Source organism: Pseudorca crassidens, chromosome 12, assembly GCF_039906515.1.
Source record: "Pseudorca crassidens isolate mPseCra1 chromosome 12, mPseCra1.hap1, whole genome shotgun sequence".
Lineage (NCBI taxonomy): Eukaryota > Metazoa > Chordata > Mammalia > Artiodactyla > Delphinidae > Pseudorca > Pseudorca crassidens.
In genome coordinates, this window is record NC_090307.1 from 20,914,738 (window position 1) to 20,935,221 (window position 20,484).

The window sequence follows — 20,484 nt, forward strand, 5'->3', positions numbered from 1 at the left end:
GTTGGCTTCCCTGATCTCCAACCCCACAGGTCCACCACCCAAGGAAGACCCTATACAGCTTCGAGGAAGCCAGCTGCCTCTTACTCCAGCCAAACGAGCCCGCCAGCAAGAAACTCAGTCATGCCTCTACTGCAGCCAGGCTGGTCACTTCACAAGAGATTGCCTTGCCAAACGTTCTCGAGCTCCAGCAAGGATAAATAACCCAGCTCACCAGTAAGAGGAGCCCAGGCAGGTCACATTGTAAACTTATACCCCTCTCACCTCCAGCCTCATTGATTTATACCCTGCATTAACATTTAAAATACAGATGGGGAACTGGGATACCACTTTACAGTCATGAACTCCTAGGCTTCTGAGAATTTAAACAACCAGATCTTGTTCATTTGGTGACCCATCACTAAACTTGATAAAGCAATGATGAAAACAATTCCCAGGCACTTTATACAGTTGGGACTAATTTCCCAAGTGTACTGAAAGCCTGCAGGAAAAACTCTGCCCAGTCTGACCCAGTGGAAACCACCCTGGAAATACATTGGGAACTCCATCCCCACCGATAGGTGATAGATACCTGGGTTGAGTTTGTTGGCCCAAGGCCTTCACCCTTACTCTCATTGGTCTGTATCCTAGTCCCCTGTTGGTTTAGGACTCTTGGCTGAAGTCCCAGTTGCATTTCCATATCCTACCAACATTTTCCTACTAGAGGCTGAATCCTGCTCCACCTACTGACTAGAGTCCAGCTTAACACAAACCAACCTTCATGGAAACACAGCTATGCCACCTTTTCATACAGCTATATATTTTGCTACTATTTAAAGACTGCTGCTTGCTCAAAAGTAATCTCTTGGCTATTGACAAACTAGATGGTATGGCCCTTTGAGCAGTCTGCTTGGAACTTTGGGTCCACTTCTTTGAGAGTTAGCCCTTCAGGCAGGTATATGTTTTTAGCCAAGCCCTAGCTTTTCTCCAACAACCTACTTCAGGTTCCAGCATGCCTTATGGCCAAGTCAAAATGCTCTAGGATAATGACCTCTAACAAGTATTTAGTGTGTCCCATCATAATTACTGTGTCTGAAGCATGTCCCTGCTGCCTTAGACAGGGAACCTGGCTAACTAAATCTCCACTGAAGACTGAGGATCAGGCCCTTCAGTAGTTTCTGACTCTAGAGGCCTCAGTGTGGTCACCATCTAGGATCACTGCTCATTGATGCTAAGCTCTACCCTTATGGACCACCTCTGGGGACCTTCATCTAGTTGAGGCTCTTGAAGAGCAATTAATGGCAGACAATTTTCTGAACCATCTCACATTTCAAATCCTGGGGCATATTCATCAACACCATCTGTACATAAAACTCACGAAATGGGGGTATGATTGCTTGTGTTGTACTTTTGGCATACATTAACTCTGTGTATGGATTCCTAATGCTTCTGAGCAAAAGTAATGCTATGCTGAAAAGGTAAAAATCCCTAAAATGTTAAGGATATGCAGTGATAATTGGTGTTTTCTGGTAATTACCTGCTCTTTATTCCCTGCTTCTTAGGGCTGATGTATGTCCCCATAATGGATTTCCTGAAGTAAAATCAGCAATTCCATATTTCCTAGCAGCCATCAAGGCCTCTCAGAATACGAAGCGCCACTGTAGTTTGGCCTGGAGAATTATGCTTTGACAATACCTAAACTCAGCTAGGACCTTATTACTCTTATCCTATAGCACTAACAAACAGATATCTTTTCACCCATCAGTGCCTCACTAACCACTGTGCTAATTCTTATTTGTATTCGCGAGGAGTCTCCTTTATTAACAGCTTGCTATATATCCACCTTACTCCATATGCTCTGACAACTAGGAGACCTGAATGCACATATTTCAATTGTGGTAAGAAATTCCCACTAGTGTACTGGGATTGTATGAGATCCTCTAACGGATCTCTATTTGAACTTTAAGTGACTCTGGTATTACCTGCAGGTATCCTGATCTAGTACCACCAATTCTATAATAAAGGACTAACCCAAAAAAAAAAAAAAAAAAAAAGTAACTTTGTATGAGAGTTCACAGAATAATTCTGGCATGTAATTTGGAAGGAGTTTGAATCTTTGAATGATTGCTATAAAAATCTCATTGTTATTGCACTTGCTCATACTTAATGCAAACAAGGTTTCTCAATGTTTAGATCAAAAAGAGAAAACATCGGAATAGAATTTATGCAGTAAGTAATGTTCATCCACGAATACATGCATTAGTTGCACAAAAGAAGCATCTTTCATGTCATTAAGTGATAGAATTCTAACACAATCTTATTTTATATACAATTGTGCAGAAATACTAATTGTAATGTTAACACACCGAGAAGAAAAATAATTAGCAGTTAAAAACTTGTGGTCACATAAGTTTATAATATAAATCTAACATCTCAGTTTATAAAAATATTATGTTTCAAAGAAATAAGATAGGTGATCGATCAAAGATAGTCATAAAAACAGATGACAACTGTATATTCTGTGGGGAAAGTGAATTGTAGGTACTAGTTCAAGGAAAAAATGAGTGATACAACTTTTCTCTGTAAAAGGGAGCTTCCTCATGTATTTTGTAAATGGATGATGTGGGTATCATATTGCTATGGTATTTTTATACTTCTGGCTTTATTTGAAAGAGTGGAATACCAGAAAAATTACATATTTCACAGATACTTAACTTATAATATTGTAAATGTTAAGTTAAAACTGTGTGGTGATACAAAGCTTTTCTAAATTATTTTTGGGAGGACTCGAATGAAAAACTGAGATTATTAAATGATATATAGCATCATAAATGAAGATGCTTTATAATCTATAAAATATTTTATAAAGAGTAAATTGTGGCTATACAAACATATGAACAGACTTTAGAAAAGGGAAAAGAAATAAAATGACAAGGAAACTTTTAAAAAGAATCAGAAATTCAAATCAGATACTAGCCAAAATAATTATAAATTCCCCAAAGGAAAAGGTTATAATTTTATAGTCTTTGTGTCTGTCAAAGTATGGTGCTGGAGATACTTCCTATTTTTCAAGTGAGTTAATAAGAAAGATTTTCTAGAAGTAATATTTAGAAATCTGTCATTTTAACCCATTGGAGATTTTTTACATGGTTTGATGTATTATTTAGTATCCTGATGTGTATAGTTACTATGTTACTATAGTAATAATAATGATAATAATAATAGATTTGAATACATTTGTAAATAAGAGTCATATAATAACGTAAAGTCCGTATTCATATAACTCAAAATCTCAGTCTCTGAAGCAGTTAATTTAATGAATTCACACATCTTACTGATCAAAATGAGATCACTGCATAGTCATTAAGGTTGACTGCCAAATTGCAAAGCCTTTCCTGTGTTGACAATTTTTACTCATAAATAAATGTGACAATGATGGTCTCCTTTAGAGGCAGAAGGCACCCACTTGACAAATTGCGCACCTTTCTAATCAATATTGTTATGTGAATTTAACCAATCTTTTAGAATACACTTAGAAAAAAATGTCATAAATATCTCCTGTTTCGAGCTGAATAAATTTGAATAGAGAAACATAAAATAATTTGGCAAGCCACAGATTCTGTATAAGATAGAAAGCTGAGAGAACCCAAGAGACTAAATTTATATTCCAGCTCCAAGTCTTTCATTACTGAAGAAAAGAAATTTTACTTTTCATGAGTTTTGCATTTTGACTACTGACCTGGGTACAAAAGGTTTGCAAATAATAGAAGTTCTTTAAAAAATAATAAATCGGTTGTATGTCTCTGCACCTCAGAAACTCTCATTCTTCTATACCCTGACATGAAATAGAATAGTCAGTATTCCAAAGCTTTGGGTTTGAAGTATTTTGATGCATGATTCATTTCTAAAACGGCACAGACATCTACCCTTACTTATAAAACTGTTGTTGTGAAACTAATCATTCGGAAATAAGTTGGATCCAACACTGTGTATTGAAGTGCATTTTGGTATTTTCCCTCTACATGTCAGTTTTGAGAGCCAGAAACACACACACATACACACACCCTCACACTACAATTCAAGGCATTCACTGCACGGCTCTGTTTATGTAAAACAGCTCAGAGAGCGATATCATCAAGCATTTTCAATAAATCTCTGCTTTGTGGCTGACTATGACTAGAAATCTGTTCCGACACAGCTTGCTGACAATTGAATTTATATGTCATACTGACACACAAAGATTTTTCAAGTGGAAATTCCCTCACCAAATTAGTTAGTGCCCTGAACAGGGCATGTTGATATTCAAAAACTTTGACAAGATTTTAAAAAATGTTAGCACTAAACGTGACTGATAGGAAATCTAAAGTAGAGATTTTATTTTTAAAGCTACAATTTTAAGAAATAAAGCTCTCTGTAGAGATTTCTCACCATGATACTTGACAGATTTGAGAGATTTGTTGAGGAGGAGAGGTGGACAAACAGAAGAGTAAAGATAATATTTTGAAGAGCAAAGAGTTTAAGTCAAATGATTTCTCATTCTGCTTCTCTTTAGCATCTCTTTATATCGGCAATGGCCTATATATACTCTGGACTATTTGGAAATGTAGTGTCTATAGCCCTTGATAAATACTCTAATTTCCTTCACATTTTCAGGTGTCCTTTAACAAGCAATTGTCACTGGATGGCCACCACAAGTATCCACAACCTCCACCTTTAGGAAAATAGCGAACATTCACAATGACGTGTTCTGCAGTTATTAATTTTTAATTTTTTAACATCTTTATTAGAGTATAATTGCTTTACAATGGTGTGTCAGTATCTGCTCACAGTGGTAAACAGCCCAAACTGAGGTCAAACTGCCTGGGTTCACTATCCAGTTCTGCCACTTGGTAGTGAATAAATGTCACAGCCAGTATCTAAGATACCTCCCACTGATTCCCTCCTCCTGTCTTCACATCCCTATTGGAGTTTCCTGACACATTTCACCAGGGTTGGTCTGGTGACCAAAGAATGCAACGGAAGTGATGGTATGTCACTTCCAAAATTAGGTTAAATGAGATTTCTCTCTCTCTCTCTCTCTCTCTCTGATAATTCACTCTGGAGGAAGCCAGGAGTCATGTCTTGAGGCAGAACTGCCTGGCTAAATCACTCCTGTATTCCTGACCCTCAGAAGCTGTTGAAAAAAATAAATGGCTGTTTTATGTTGTTACATTTTGGGGGTAATTTGTTATGCAGTAGTGGATAACTATACATTCGCTTGAGAGGGTATATATGCTCTCTGTTTCTTGGTTTTCTCATCTGTAAAGTGGAGCTGATCATGGTACCAACTTTATGGTGTGGTTCTGAGGATTAAAGAGATTATCTACATGGAAGTGCAGCAGGGTGAGGGGTCAGGAGTCAGCACTGTGGAAATATGGGTTATTGATATTAATCTGCTGGGTTCCTATAGATCTTCCCCAAGACTGAGCTGAATACCATTCAATAGGAAGTATTGTTAAAACAACCTTCTTATATGTCTATGACTTTGATTATGGTGATGGTTTCATGGGTGTATGCATATATCTAAACTCAGTAGATTTGTATAAATTAAATACGTACAGTTATATATATGTGTATAAGTTATATCTCAATAAAACTGTTTAAAAGTAAGTAAAAGTTTAAAAAATATGACCACTTAAAATATAAGCCAAACTTTTCCAAAGATACTGACAATTATTGCCATTATAGTTCTATTAAAATGCTAATTAGTTCTATTAAAAAATACCATCTTGGGGCTTCCCTGGTGGCGCAGTGGTTGGGAGTCCGCCTGCCGGTGCAGGGGACGCGGGTTTGTGCCCCGGTGCGGGAGGATCCCACGTGCCGCGGAGCGGCTGGGCCCGTGGGCCATGGCCGCTGAGCCTGCGCGTCCGGAGCCTGTGCTCCGCAGAGAGAGAGGCTGCAACGGTGAGAGGCCCACATACCGCAAAAAAAAAAAAAAAAATACCATCTTACATTTGAAAGAGGAGTACATTAAGTTAGAGGAAACTAAATAGTGTTTTTTTAACTCAAGTTTGAACCTGAGGGAAGTATGACACTGTAAGATTTATGAGATTAGAAAGAAAAGTTCTTTCTCTGGAGGAAGAAAATAACTGGAATTATGATTATAAAATCAACCTGGTTCAAATTCTCGTTCTGTCATTTAGGAGCTAAGGGAAGGCTCTTAGTTTACCTAAATCTATCCAGCCAGCCCACTTTTCATGTGGTTTTCACACACTTTACAAGATGAGATACGATGTGGAGGTGACTGGACTAGTGACTGCCACAGGGCAGCTATGAAAACGTCCTAAGAGCAAATGTGAGCAGGGAACCTTAAGACCCTTACAGCCTCCTGCAGCCTTCACTCACTTCTCAAATGAGATATGGCTATGAAGTCCAGAAATCTGAAATAGTTGTGAACATCTGAGAGTACATTTTGACACCAAGGACATCAGACAGATGAGACTGCGGGAAAAGTAGACTCTGATCTGGGGCTAGAGGATTCCTCTGAAATGAGCTTGAGGCATCACACAGCTTCCTTCTCTGCAGACCAGTGACTTTCCCAGGACACTGTAAGCCCATCTGCTTTAATCTTTTACAAGTTACCCCAGACCGCCCAAAAGACTTGACACAGATGAGAAAGATCCTGGAAGAAAAGATAGTGCATTTTGCTGTAGAAACCTCTGAGATGTTAGGAATTAAGGAAGAATTGGGTGACATAAATCTGAAAAAGTGAGGAATCTTCTAGTCCATCCATGTCGCTGCAAATGGCAATATTTCATTTTTTTATGGCTGACCTAGAGAACATTATACTTAGTGAAGTAAGTCAGACAGAAAAAGACAACTACTACAAGATATCACTTATATGTGGAATCTCAAAATAATACAAATAAATCTATATACAGGACAGAAACAGACTCATAGACATAGAAAACAAACTTACAGTTACCGAAGGGGAGAGGGAGGGAGGGACAGATTAGGAGTGTAGGATTAACAGATACAAACTACTATACATAAAGTATGTAAGCAACAAGGATTTACTGTATAACACAGAGAGTCATATTCAATATCTTGTAATAACCTATAATGGAAAATAATCTAAAAAAAAACTGAATCACTTTGCTATACGCTTGAAACTAACACACTATTGTAAATCAACTATACTTTTAAAAAAAAGCAACAGATTTTTTATTTTTCATATTGCTCTAGGAAACCTTTCTAAAAGCTAGAGTACCTTTTGTACTCCATCATTCAAAATTCTTCCACCAACTCTTTGTCAGGTCCCTTCTGGATTATTCCTATATCTCTGATAATCAAGCTATTTTTTGCCTTGTAAAATCCTCCCTACAAACACAATTCTGTATTCCTCATATGTACCATCTTGAACTTAAAGGCCATGTTTTGACTGTGTCTGCACAATCTTACTGACCTGCTGATTTGGATATCCAGTGGAATTAATCCAGTAATCCAGTGTAATCCCGTGGAATTACTAATCAACAAACTTTATATAAAAATCATTTGCTTGCAGAACTATCAAGAAACAACCTCTGTGCTTTCAACCCATATTTAGTAACAACTGTTATATAAAGTCATTTACACAGCACTGTGGGAATTATAGGGATACATAAAAAATAGTCCTTCTGCAGAAATTCATAGTAACAGAAGGAATGAAATATAACGTTCAAGACTCAAAGAATAAAAACTGATCTTAATAAAGTTATCAAATATTGGTTGGAAACATATACTAGGTAATATCATTTCTAATGCAAATTTAAATGAGCTCTGAACTTTCTGCACCTTGCCACTGCTCCTACAGTTCTGAAGAGCTGAAAATTTGTATGCACTTGTGTTTATGGTACTAAAAGAATTGTTTGCACTTATTACTCTTAAGGAAGCATTCTTGGTCAGATGCGGGAATCCACAAGGTGAAGGAATAAATGTTCCAGAAGCCCATTGAGCTGGGACCAGTCTTAAGACACTGGCTTCTCACACCACGTATGTAACGGTCAGACAAAGATTCTGATTTGAAATCAAGTATTTCAGAGGTTAGGAAACTGGACTTTCATAGGCCAGTCTCTCCCAGTGTCCATCTGTGCACAAGAGAACCTCTGGTAATACAGCACCTCAAGCTAAGAGAATTCCAGTTTTTAAAATCTCGCTTTTTCTCATGAGGCTTTATTTTACTTTTCAATAGCTTCTTTGTTTCAGTTTGAGTTCTGCAGTCAAGTGATTAAAGCAGATAGTGGGAATGGGGAAAAAAAAGAGTTGACGCTCATAGTGAATGTTCTAGAAAGCCCCCAAACCAGTAGCCATAGCAGCCTCCAAGCTATCCCCAAAGCAAAACTGTATGCTTTTCTTTGCCTCAGTCTTTTTAATAGCCTCTAGTTTAACTTTTTGAGATTTCTTTTTTTTAAAGGCGAATTTTACAGTTTTCCCTCAAATATTTACTAGGAAAGAGAAAACTGAAAAAAAAAAGGAATTCAAGAGGCTTTTACCCAGCAAAACTCTCATACAGTAAATTATTAAAACTGTACAACTGATGTGATCTTACAGGGTATCCGCTTCCCTCTACATATTTCCTAGTTCTGATTCCTCACCTCTCCTGCATTTTACAGAAGAAGAAAACAGGTTGAAAATGGAAAGGGAATCTTTCCAAGGCCAAACAAATAGTTAGGCTCCATCAAGTAATAAAATACTGAAACGGTAAGAAAATCTACGTCTCTTCCTAGGAGGAGCCTGCATCAAAGACTACAGAACAGCCCCTCCCTCCCACCTCATCTGGGGCAACACAGAGGACAATTCCAGCACCACAGCAACCTACAGGGTCAGCCGAGGCCTCCATCAAACTGCATCATCTGTTCAATATCTCCCTCCCAGCAACCCTGCGTCCTTTACCCTCACAGGTGTTATTCCTGAGGCACTTGCTAATACAGCTCCTGTTTTCCAATCTCTATTCAGTCTGATTCCTGGAAACCCAGCATATAACTCTTACTTATCCTTAAAAAATTAAGGAAAGTTATACCTGAAGCTTCCGATTTCTTGTAATTAATTTCATTTTTAGTAAGAAAAACATTAAAAATAATTCTTTGGCCATCGTAACAATACTCACTTTTTGCTACCATTTTGTAGGAAACAACACTCGACTGGGGAAATCAGAATATCCGGGGTCTTTTCCCGCCTATACTATCAGCTGGTATGCTTCTCATGGGCATCAGCGTACCTAGCTGTGAAGTGTGCTCAGGGGTAAGAAGTAGCATATGCCACATAATGTTTTCAACCATGAAGTATATTCTTAGACAAATACACAGATTTTGTACTTCAATGAAATTAAATACCGTTTCCTGTGGGTTTTAAGAACTAAAAAACACTTCAGGTAGTTTATATTTTATCTGGTAATTACCATTTTATAGAACATGGTGCTATAGATATAGCTAGTGGGAAGCAGCTGCATAGCACAGGGAGATCAGCTCGGTGTTTTGTGACCACCTAGGGGGGTGGGATAGGGAGGGTGGGAGGGAGGGAGACGCAAGAGGGAGGAGATATGGGGATATATGTATATGTATAACTGATTCACTTTGTTATAAAGCAGAAACTAACACACCAGTGTAAAGCAATTATACTCCAATAAAGATGTTAAAAAATGAATATAAACAATATAAGGCATCTTTATCTTTAGAAAAGCAGTATACCATAGAGGCTCACAGGCTGCCCAGTTGTGTCCTGAAGTAAGTTTCTTAAACTACTTGAGTCTCTGTTTCCCATCTGTAAAATCAGGATAATCTCACCACGTAAGAATATTGTGAGGATTAAATGAAATGATAATTAGCAAGGTAGTGAGCAAGTGAATAATATTTAGAAGTTCTCAATGCTTGTTAGATTTCATTTCATTCCTCTTTCTTTCTAATCACATTATTTCGTTTCTTGTCTAATGAAAACAACTTTAACTGCCCTTAGTATACCAGAAATTTTATTTTATTCTATCTATTACTGCTAAAAAAAGAGCCCTAAAACACTGGAGTGTTATAAACACAAGGCATTCTTTTTTTTTTTTTTTCACACACACACACTGTATTTTATTTTTACAAGAGATAAATAGACTGACACCAAGCATTGTAAATGGATGACCACAACAAAAGCAACAATGATTGCAATTACCAAACACGAAACACCCTCATACTATGTCATAATATTGACATTCAGTCCAGTAATCCTCCACTGCAACAGCTCCTTTACTTTGCAGGGAAAATTGATTTGTATACACAAGGCATTCTTATAATACATTTATTTATTCATCCAGTCATTCATTTGACAGATCTTTATTTATTTATTTAACTTTTTTTTTTTTTTTACACTATTTATTTATGTATTTGGCTGTGCCAGGTCTTAGCTGCAGCATTCAGGATCTAGTTCCCTGGATCAAACACGGGCTCCCTGCATTGGGAGTGTGGAGTCTTAGCCAGTGGACCACCAGGGAAGTCCTGACAGATATTTAGCAAGTGCCAATTTTGTGCTAGGTATTGAGTTATACAGTGTGTGTCTATGAAGATGAATTAGATACATTCCCTCCCTATCACATGATACACGACCTGTTAGAGGAGAGAAAATTTGGACTTGAATACCTAAGCATATCAGGCAGTACTATGTGGAATTAATGCCTCACAAGTGTTAAAAAGAAAGGCCATTCAAACATGAGAAAGGAAGCCCTCATTTCTGGATGGAATAATCAGAGAGGAAAGAATTTATGAAAGCATCAATATCTCTCTGGTCAAAGATGCATAGAACTTTGTTAGAGATAGCTACCGAGTCATTCCTAAAGGAAAAAAGGTATTCAGAAGGAAAGTCAAATAAAGGGCAATGCAAGTTTGTGGACTGGTGATCAGTCTGCCTTGGCAAGTGTCTAACACAGCAATAGGAAACTAGAAATGTAGACTTAAATCTGGTATGCTGAGGGGTTTGTCGTTTTTTCTTAGAAGGCAGTGAGGAGCCATTGGGAAAATTTATGGAGTGAAATACCATATTTAAGTTGTTTTAGGAAGAAATTTGGCAAGCAGGATACAAAGAAGTCTAGAAGACACAACAGAGAGGAAGATTAATTTTAAAACTGTTTTGACAGTTCAGGTGTGAGGCCATAAAGAGGAGAATAAAAATAGGACTCTTGGGAATGGGAATAGAGCCAGGGATTCAAAAGATGTTGTGGAAGAAAAAAATAATCAATGGGATGTGGGAACTTATTAGATAAGGAAGTTATATATGGAAGAGAAAGGCCCACAAGGATTCTGAAACACAATGATCTTTAAGAAGAAAGCTACAGAAAATTGGCACAGATAGAACTTAGTTACAAGAGGAAAGTGACTGGGAGGAAAAAAAAAAATAGAGGCAGCTAAGTGTACAGTGTCTCTCTATGTGGTGAAAGGAATGAAAGAAAAAGGACAATAGCTTCACAGAGGACTGCAGCTGGGAGCATAATGATTAAGAGAGCAGAACTCTGAAGCCAGTCCAGTCCTTCTGAGTCCAAATTCTGGCTCTGCCACTTACTTGCTGTGCGACTGCAAGCTAGGTACTTAAACTCCCAAGCCTCCGTTCTCTTATTAGTAAAACAGGCATAAGAATAGTATCTACCCCATGAGTTGAACAGTTGGCATTTATTATAAATTCCATGTAAGGTTTTACATTTATTATAGTAAAATTGAGAGCTATATTGAAACACAGAGGAAACATGACATCCAGTAGGTAGAAAGAAAGAACCATTAGTTCGTTCATTTGTCTAAATTGTATCGAGTGAGTGCCTACCACGTGCCAACCTTTGTTCTGGGTGTTGAGGATATGAAGTGATGAAAGCAGGCAAAATCTCTGCCCTCATAGAGCGCGCTAAAATACAGAGAACAAATAATAAACAAATAAACACAATAAAGCAAGTAGGATAGTTATATACATTAATTAAGAAAACTGAAGCAGAATAAAAAGGGTTGAGAGCGACCAAGGATGATATTAGGCAATGGCCAGGGAAGGTCTATGTTCTTTCATGGTGGTGGCAGTTAAATACAGACCTGAGTAAAATGAGGGAAAAGCCAAGTAAACATCTACGAAAAGAGATTCCAGGCGAACAGGACAGTAACTGAAAAGTCCCTGAGTTGGAATGTATGTTATTGTCCAAGGAACAAAGAGGAGAGCTACGTGGCTGAAACAGATTATAGAGAAGAGTAGCAGGAGACGATGTGAGGGATATGCCAGAGGCTGGATCACTTGGTGCTTTATAGCACATGGTGAAATCACTGGATTTTGCTCTACATGTGATGGGAAGTCAAGAGGAATAACATGCTCTAATTCATATATTGAAAAGCTGCTGTGTAGATAACTTACTGGAGGGTCAAGAGCTAAAGAAAAGAGAACAGTTACAAGTTTACAGCTATAGTCTATAATCTATAAGAGATGGTAGTGGCTTGGATAAGGTCAGAACAGTGGAGATGGAAAGGAGTGGTCAGATTTGGGACAGGTTTTGAAAGCAAGAACTATAGGATTTTGGTGAAAGATTGAATTTGGGATGTGAGGAAATCAGAATAAAGAAGTATGAAACTAGAGTTTTTTAACAAGAGTAAATGGATGAACAGAAAATGGATGTATTGAATGGGAAAAATAATAGGAGGATCAAGTTTGGAGTTGGGGAGAGGGAATTATGGAAGGGCAAGATTTCCATTTGGAGCATACATGGCTTGCCTATTAGAGAGCCATTTGGAGAAGGTGAGTCAATATTTTATACGGAAATTGATGTGGATTTCAGGAAGAGAGTAAACTAGGGATAAAATCTGGGATTCGTGAGCATTTAAGTGGCACATTGGTATTAGATGACAACATCTAAGAAGCTAGTGTAGATAGAAGACAACAGCTTGAAGTCTGAGCCCTAGGGTACTCTCTGACTTTTCAAGTGAAGAACGCACTCCAGGAAAAAATAGTGAGAAGCTAAGTCAAATTTTGCTGAGCATTGGAGAATTGACCATTTGGTAAGAAAATGTGGAGATTATTGATGATCTTGGCAACCATGGTTTCAGTAGAGAGGGACTGTGGAAATTCATTAAAACTAATAAGGAAAACTAAAAGAGGAAAAAGTAAGTATAGACAACTTTTAAAAGAAATTTTCAGGAAAGGGGAGGAATGGGCTTCAGATGCAAGGGCAAGTGGTTCCAGGGAAGATGCTTTAACACAGGAGTTATGAGATAATGTTTATATGCTTATTGGAGTTATCAGTAGGAAGGAAAACTGATGACGCAAAAAAGGGAAGGGATAATTACAGAAGAGTCCCTAAGTGGGGACGAATGGATGTCCTCAAGGGAAAGAGCTGGCCTTACATAGGAGGAGAAACATCAACTCGGTTTGATGGGTAGATAAGGATGCCATTTTGAATCCTTCTCTTTTCTTGGTGATATAAGAAGCATGCTTATTAGCTGGGAGTGGGGAAAGGAGAGAGGTATCGGGAATCAGAAAAGTAAGAATAGATATAAGACATTCATCTTTTAAAGTGAGACAATGAACGATTAAGAGAAATGAGTGGCATTTCCAAATAGATGACAGCTCACCTTGGATGTGTGGTCATAAATACCCAGTAAACAGGTTATGTGTTTTTCTCCAGATAAATTCAGCTGTTAGGGTACATGGTCAATGTTGGTAGAGGAGCTGACTTAATCAGGGTTGAGTTTTTTTAGGTGAGTATGATAGGGAAGAAGAACCAAGGGAGATGAGGGTGTTTGCAAGGAACTGGAGGTAATAACTGATGATGGATGGGAGTTGAGTTTGGATGGAAGTAAAGACATGAGGAAGATGAGGGACAATGAGAAGGTTGTGGAGTTAATGGATTGGAGGTCCAAGTGGGATTGAAAAATTTTTGGCCGGGGGCAATAAAATAAGTGGCAGAAAGTAATACAGTGCTAGAGAAAGGGATGATAGAAACTGACATTCTGCAGCAGATGCAATTATCGGTTTAGTGTGTGACATGGAATTGATGGACTGAGGTGGGAGAGAGCTCATATTGCAGGGAATATAAAGGAACTAACATCAGATGGATTTTCTGCATGGATATTGTAATTACCAAGATTGATCATAGAGGTAATTGGAAAGAAAGTGATTCCCAGATACTAATATCTTCAGTGAATGTGGGAGTATGACAGAAAACTTTAACAAGAAGGAGGTAGTAAGTGATTATCTCAATATTTGTTTCAAGGGTACTAGGTTATTTAAGTCTGAAAATCCATGAAGGTGGTCATTAGAATAAGATGAATAATGACAAAAATTCCAACTCTTTTTATATCAATTCATATTTCTTATACTTTCTTAAATATGTATCAAGTGATTGCCAATAGACAGATCATCTGATCGCACACAACAAATACAACAATAACAGAGTGAAAGTTCTAACTTCCAAATATAAATGATATAATTTTACTACTTCTTCATTATGTCCATTTGCCCAGAAAGTTCAGGGAAAACTTAATTAGGTTTTGCTAATTGATAGAGAAAAGATACCAACAGAAAGCACCTGACTGCTCCATGGTGGTACCAATTGTTACTCACCAGGATTGCTGGACTGGGCATCCATAGGAATCATGAGCTTGGCCCGGGTGGCTCGGCGTGCAGCCAATGACCTCTCCAGGGTAGACATGGAGCTCCCTGCTTCTTCTGTGTCTTGACCTAAAAGAACAACAATACTCTTGAGTATTAATGATGCAACACTTCATTTCTAGCCAGGAACGCCAATGCCTTTTTCATTTCATTGATGTTTTAAATAATAATATCTAGTTTTTTGGTTACCCAATCAATATGTTCTCATTGTACAAACATTAATAAAATTTACCATAACCTCATTACCCAGAAAGAACCATTATTGTTTTATTTATAATTTTTGCATATGTATGTATATGTGAAAGCAAGAGAGTATCTATTAATATATTTATTTCAAAAACGGCATCATACTATACATACTGTTTTGTAGCCTTCTTTATAAAATAACATAAAAACCTTTCTCTGTCAATAAATAAGTCAGTAATATAATTTTTTTTTTTTTTCGGTACGCGGGCCTCTCACTGCTGTGGCCTCTCCCGCTGCGGAGCACAGGCTCCGGATGCGCAGGCCCAGCGGCCATGGCCCACGGGCCCAGCCGCTCCGTGGCATGCGGGATCCTCCCGGCCCGGGGCACGAACCCGTGTCCCCCGCATCGGCAGGCGGACTCTCAACCACTGCGCCACCAGGGAAGGCCCCAGTAATATAATTTTTGTTTTTTCAGTAATATAATTTTTAACAGCTCCATAATATTCAATTGTATGAATTTACCACAATCTTTGCAACTTGTACTTAAGCCCCAAAGACATTAAATCTTATTACAAAAACACAGGAAATAAACTACATTCTTCAAAAGTACAGCTAGGTGTCTCTATACAAATTTATTATAATTCTATAAAATGTCATATTAAAGAGTCATAAAAAATAATAAGAAAGAGTGATACATGCATATTTAAAAATTTAATAAAAATCTGTTGAAAAATAAAACTGAAATTCTGAACACTATATATCACTAAAAAGCATATGATTCATTAACGTGAAGTTTGGTCTTTTTTTTCCTTAAATGAAGTACAGCTGATTTACAATATTATATTAGTGTCAGGTGTACAGCATAGTAATTCAGTATTTTTATAGATTATACTACATTAAAAGTTATTCAAAATAATGGCTATAGTACACTGTGCTATACAATTTATCCTTGTTGCTTATCTATTCTATACATAGTATTTTGTATCTCTTAATCCCATTCCCCTATTTTGCCCCTCCGCCCTTCCCTCTTCCCACTGATAACCACTAGATTGTTTTCTATATCTGTGAGTCTGTTTCTGTTTTGCTATATACATTCATTTGTCTTATTTTTTTGATTCCACAAATGAGTGATATCATACACTATTTGTCTTTCTCTGTCTGACTCATTTCACTAAGCATAATATTCTCTAGGTCCATCCACGTTGCTGCAAATGGCAGAATTCCATTCTTTTTTATGACTGAATAACATTCCATTGTATATGTATACCACATCTGTATCCATTCATCTGTTGATGGACATGTGGGCTGCTTCCATACCTTGGCTATTGTAAATAGTGCTGCTATGAACATTGGGTGCATGTATCTTTACAATTCAGTGTTTTTGTTTTTTCTGAATAAATAGCCAGGAGTAGAACTGCTGGATCACATGGCAGTTCTATTTTTAGTTTTCTGAGGAACCTCCATGCTGTTTTCCACAGTGGCTGCATCAACTTACATTCCCACCTACAGTGTACAAGAGTTCCCTTTTCTTCACATTCTTGTCAACATTTGTTATTTGTAAATTTTTGATGATAGCCATTCTGAAAAGTGTGAGGTGACATCTCATTGTGGTTTTGATTTGCATTTCTCTAGTAATTAGCAACGCTGAGCATCTTTTTGTGTGCCTATTGGCTACCTGTATGTCTTCTTTGGAAAAATGTCTATTCAGGTCTTCTGCCCATTTTTTGATTGGGTTGCTTGTTTGTTTGTTTGTCTTTTTGATATTGAACTGTATGAGCTGTTTATATATTTTGGATATTAACCCCTTGTTTGGTAATATTATTTGCAAATATATTCTTTCATTTGGTAGGTTGTCATTTCATTTTGTTAATTTGTTTGTTCATTTTTTTTTTTCTCTGCAAAAGCTCTTAAATTTATTTAGGTCCCATTTGTTGATTTTTGCTTTTATTTCTTTTGTCTTAGGAGACAGGTCCAAAAAAATACTGCTACCATCTATGTAAAAGAGTGCTCTGCCTATGTTCTCCTTCAGGAGTTTTATGGTTTCAGGTCTTACATTTAGGTCTTTAATCCATTTTGCATTTATTCTTGTACACGGTGCGAGGAAATGTAATTTCATTATTTTACATGTAGCTGTAAAGTTTTCCCAGGACCATTTATTGAAGAGACTGTCCCTTCTCCACTGTATATTCTTGCCTCTTTTGTCATGGATTAATTGACCATAGGTGTGTGGGTTTATTTCTGGGCTCTTTATTCTGTTCCATTGACCTATGTGTCTGTTTTTGTGCCAGTACCATGCTGTTTTTATTGCTGTAGCTTTGTAGTATAGTCTGAAGACAGGGAGCCTGATACCTTCAGCTTTGTTCCTTTTTCTCAAGATCGTTTTGACAATTCAGGGTCTTTTGTGGTTCCATATAAATTTTAGGATTATTTGTTCTAGTTCTGTGAAAGCTGTCATGGATATTTTGACAGGGATTGCATTAAATTTGTAGATTATGTTGGGTAGTATGGCCACTTTAACAATATAAATTCTTCCAATCAGAGTTTTGTCCTTTTAACCACAACAGCACAGAGAATACTTCATGTATTGTCAAGTTTAACAAACAGGATTTTGAGTGCTACTTTCCCTGTTATTATAGAGTTGGCAAGTAGGTCCTCAAATTAAAGACAAATAGGCACAAGTATCCTCTCATTCTGAAGAAAACAGCCATTATCTGGAGTTAAACTTTTCTCAAGACTTAGTAAGAGACAACAAAACTTGTCTTGCTGACCCCAAATGTCATCTGAGCATATGAATGATAAGGGGAAAAATCAATAAGGAGGAATCCTAGAAATCATTAGCGAAAGCTTCTGAGGGCTGAGAGACAATTTCATTTCCTCCAGTGAGAGGCAGAGGTGCTTCTCGCCTCCTGATGTCCAGTATGGAACAAAGCTACAAGAATGAACACCTGGGCTTCCCTGGTGGCGCAGTGGTTGAGGGTCCGCCTGCCGATGCAGGGGACACGGGTTCATGCCCTGGTCCGGGAGGATCCCACATGCTGTGGAGCGGCTGGGCCCGTGAGCCATGGCCGCTGGGCCTGCGCGTCTGGAGCCTGTGCTCCACAACGGGAGAGGCCACAACAGTGAGAGGCCCACGTACCGCAAAAAAAAAAAAAAAAAAAAAAAGAATGAACACCTATAGACTGTTGAGGTTCCTGCAAAAGAAGCTTTCATTCATTCTCTGGGTAGAAGCTTATTCAGGCAGCAGGCTTGCTGGCCTACACTGTGTCTATTTGAACAGAGGAAGAGGTAATTGAAGAAAGCAAGGCTGAGAGAGGAACAGTGTGGATTACAAGCTCTCTCATCATTTGACCTGTCAAAGATACAGGAGCTTCCTCTGGGTCAAGTGGGTACTTGGAAAGTTGACCAGGCTTGAGCCCTCTTGTTGGAATTCACGTAAGTGCGGATGACCCACAGGAGGACCAGTGAGGCTGACAGGTAGAGCTGCTCCTGGTGGGAGAGGGTTAAGTCCTGACTTGATATCTCAGGTTATGGAATTGGCCAGAGAAGGCATCCCACAGGGTCTCATAAAGACTTCATACTTGTATTTCATAAGACACTGAGAATTTGGATGCCACATGAGGACAGCCCATGTGCCCAGAAAGTGAGTGAAGAACTTCAAACTGTGCTTTCTTCCCTTCCACCTTGCCTTTCTCCTCCCATTTTTCCTTTACTTTCCCTCTCCGTCCCCACACAAAACCAGAAAGAGCAGATAGGTAGGAAGAATGGGTAAAGGTGTTTCTGAAACAGAATATGCTCCTCCCTCCTGCTGTCCCACCCTACCACTCCATTTTCCTCCAAGGTGCTGGAGGATTTGAAAAAAACAAATTGTGACCCCCAGTGCTCAGAACCAGAAGCCTGACTGGCCATAAGGGGAAAAGAATCTTTAATTTAAATCTCATATTATAATTTTTAATGGAACTGGATTATAGTTTAATAATTGAAAGTGACAAAAGTTAGGGACACTGCTTGAGATATTATTTAAGGTCTAGAAAAGGAATACGCAACTCATGATCGAAAATTGGTAAAGTCCTTGTTTAAACAACTCTGCAAGAAAGTCTAATCAACCAGTTACACATTCAAACAATTAAAATATTTAATTTGGTTTAAAACAGCTACTCATTCTATAAACAAACATCATGAGTAGACCAAGAGATTTTTTGATGAGAGTATTGGGTTGATTATTCAACTCCCCATAAGCATTTTGAAACTCTAAGGACCCACATAAACTGAAATATCTTAAAACCACTTTCTGGATTTCTCAGTTATTCCTAGACATGGATTGTTCTGCACCAAATCATTAAACAGCAGGCTTTTTTCCATCAGATCACTTTGTACAGCAACAGAGCCTTCAGAGACTCCATTAGACTAGGCTAGTGATCATATAATGTGATTGCATGGGGATGACAGTTCATCTCCACTGTAATCAGGGCAAAGTAACAGAATAGTTGATGTTTTCAGACTTCAGGTGTCCCTGAAGTGATTTTTTTAAAGCAAGGAATTGACAGCAAATTTAAAATCAACTTTTCACAGACACAGAGAACTAAAATAGCTTCAAAGTTTGCCTTGACAAAACTTTTGTTCAAGCTGTAACAAAAAGCAATCAGTTCATTTAGCCTTCACATTTCAGTATGTCCCAACGGCATCACCTCTTACTTCTTAGAAGTTTCAAGAAGCATTACAGTTATAAAAGGCAGTCAACGCGATGATGGAATAGAAAGTAAACCTAGTTAATCAACCAAATTTACATCAGATTATTTTAACTGTTGGTAAATGATGTGCAAATTAGTGGAAAGGGTATATCCACAAAAGAGGGAGTCAAGAGCTCCTCTGTGGGGCTCCGAGTGGGATGTTTTTCCTGATGCCAGAGAGACGAAAGTTACCTGAATGAGACGTGCTTTTGCTCCCCAGATGGGTCTCTGACTGGCTGTGACTGACTGGCGTGAGGTCTTGGCAACTCTGGATGGGGGAGTCCCTTCCTGCAGGGTCAGTGCCTGATGGCTTCTCAATATTTTTCATCTCCATTTCTTCATGATGGATCCAAAGATCAGGAGGCCGGAGGTCTTTCTGGCTGCCCTTCCTTTTGCCAACACTGTGGGTGGCCCGTTTCCTACGGAACAAAATTAGAAGGCAAATGTGAGTGCCTTTATTCAATGGCCCTTCCTCTTTTTTTCTCAGTCAATTCAAGTTAGAAGCAGGGAAGGAAACAAAAGCACTCCCAGGAGAAAACTTGTGAAATCCAGGAATTGGCAGACTTGTCTTGGCTGCCTTTCCTCATCTCCCCTGGAGCTTCACCACGTTACGGGAGATGTGGTGCTGGATCCCCAGGGCCCCGGCTGCCTGCCAGAGAGCACCTTACTCCAGCTTCTCCTGCTGTAGATTTGAGCACAAGGTGACAATGGGTTAGATGGAACCGTATGCCAATCTTTGGAGCTAGGCATAAGGTACCCGACTGCAACATCTGTTTAGGAGATAAATGACAGAGTTGCTTCAAAAGGGCAAATAGAAATAAAAAGGCCAGGATTTGTGCCAACCGCCAAGATTGGGGCTTAGAAGAGAGTCTAGAGCTCAGCTGTCCAATTTCATGTGCAATTGGGAAGCTGGCTGTTTGAAGACAAAAAGCTGCATGAGTGCATTCTTAGGAGAATAAAATACTGTCGT

General features: G+C 38.4%; 1 protein-coding gene across 1 annotated transcript in view; it reads right to left on the reverse strand.

Annotated features, from left to right (window-relative positions):
- Window positions 1-20,484, reverse strand: part of LOC137203278 (netrin receptor DCC-like) — a 99,837-nt gene that overhangs the window by 69,751 nt on the left and 9,602 nt on the right. The window contains exons 2-3 of the mRNA XM_067699055.1: window positions 19,707-19,933; window positions 14,554-14,670 (exon numbers count right to left, since the gene is read on the reverse strand). Of these exons, the coding sequence (XP_067555156.1) occupies window positions 14,554-14,670; window positions 19,707-19,933 (344 nt within the window). The remainder of the gene's footprint in view (window positions 1-14,553; window positions 14,671-19,706; window positions 19,934-20,484) is intronic.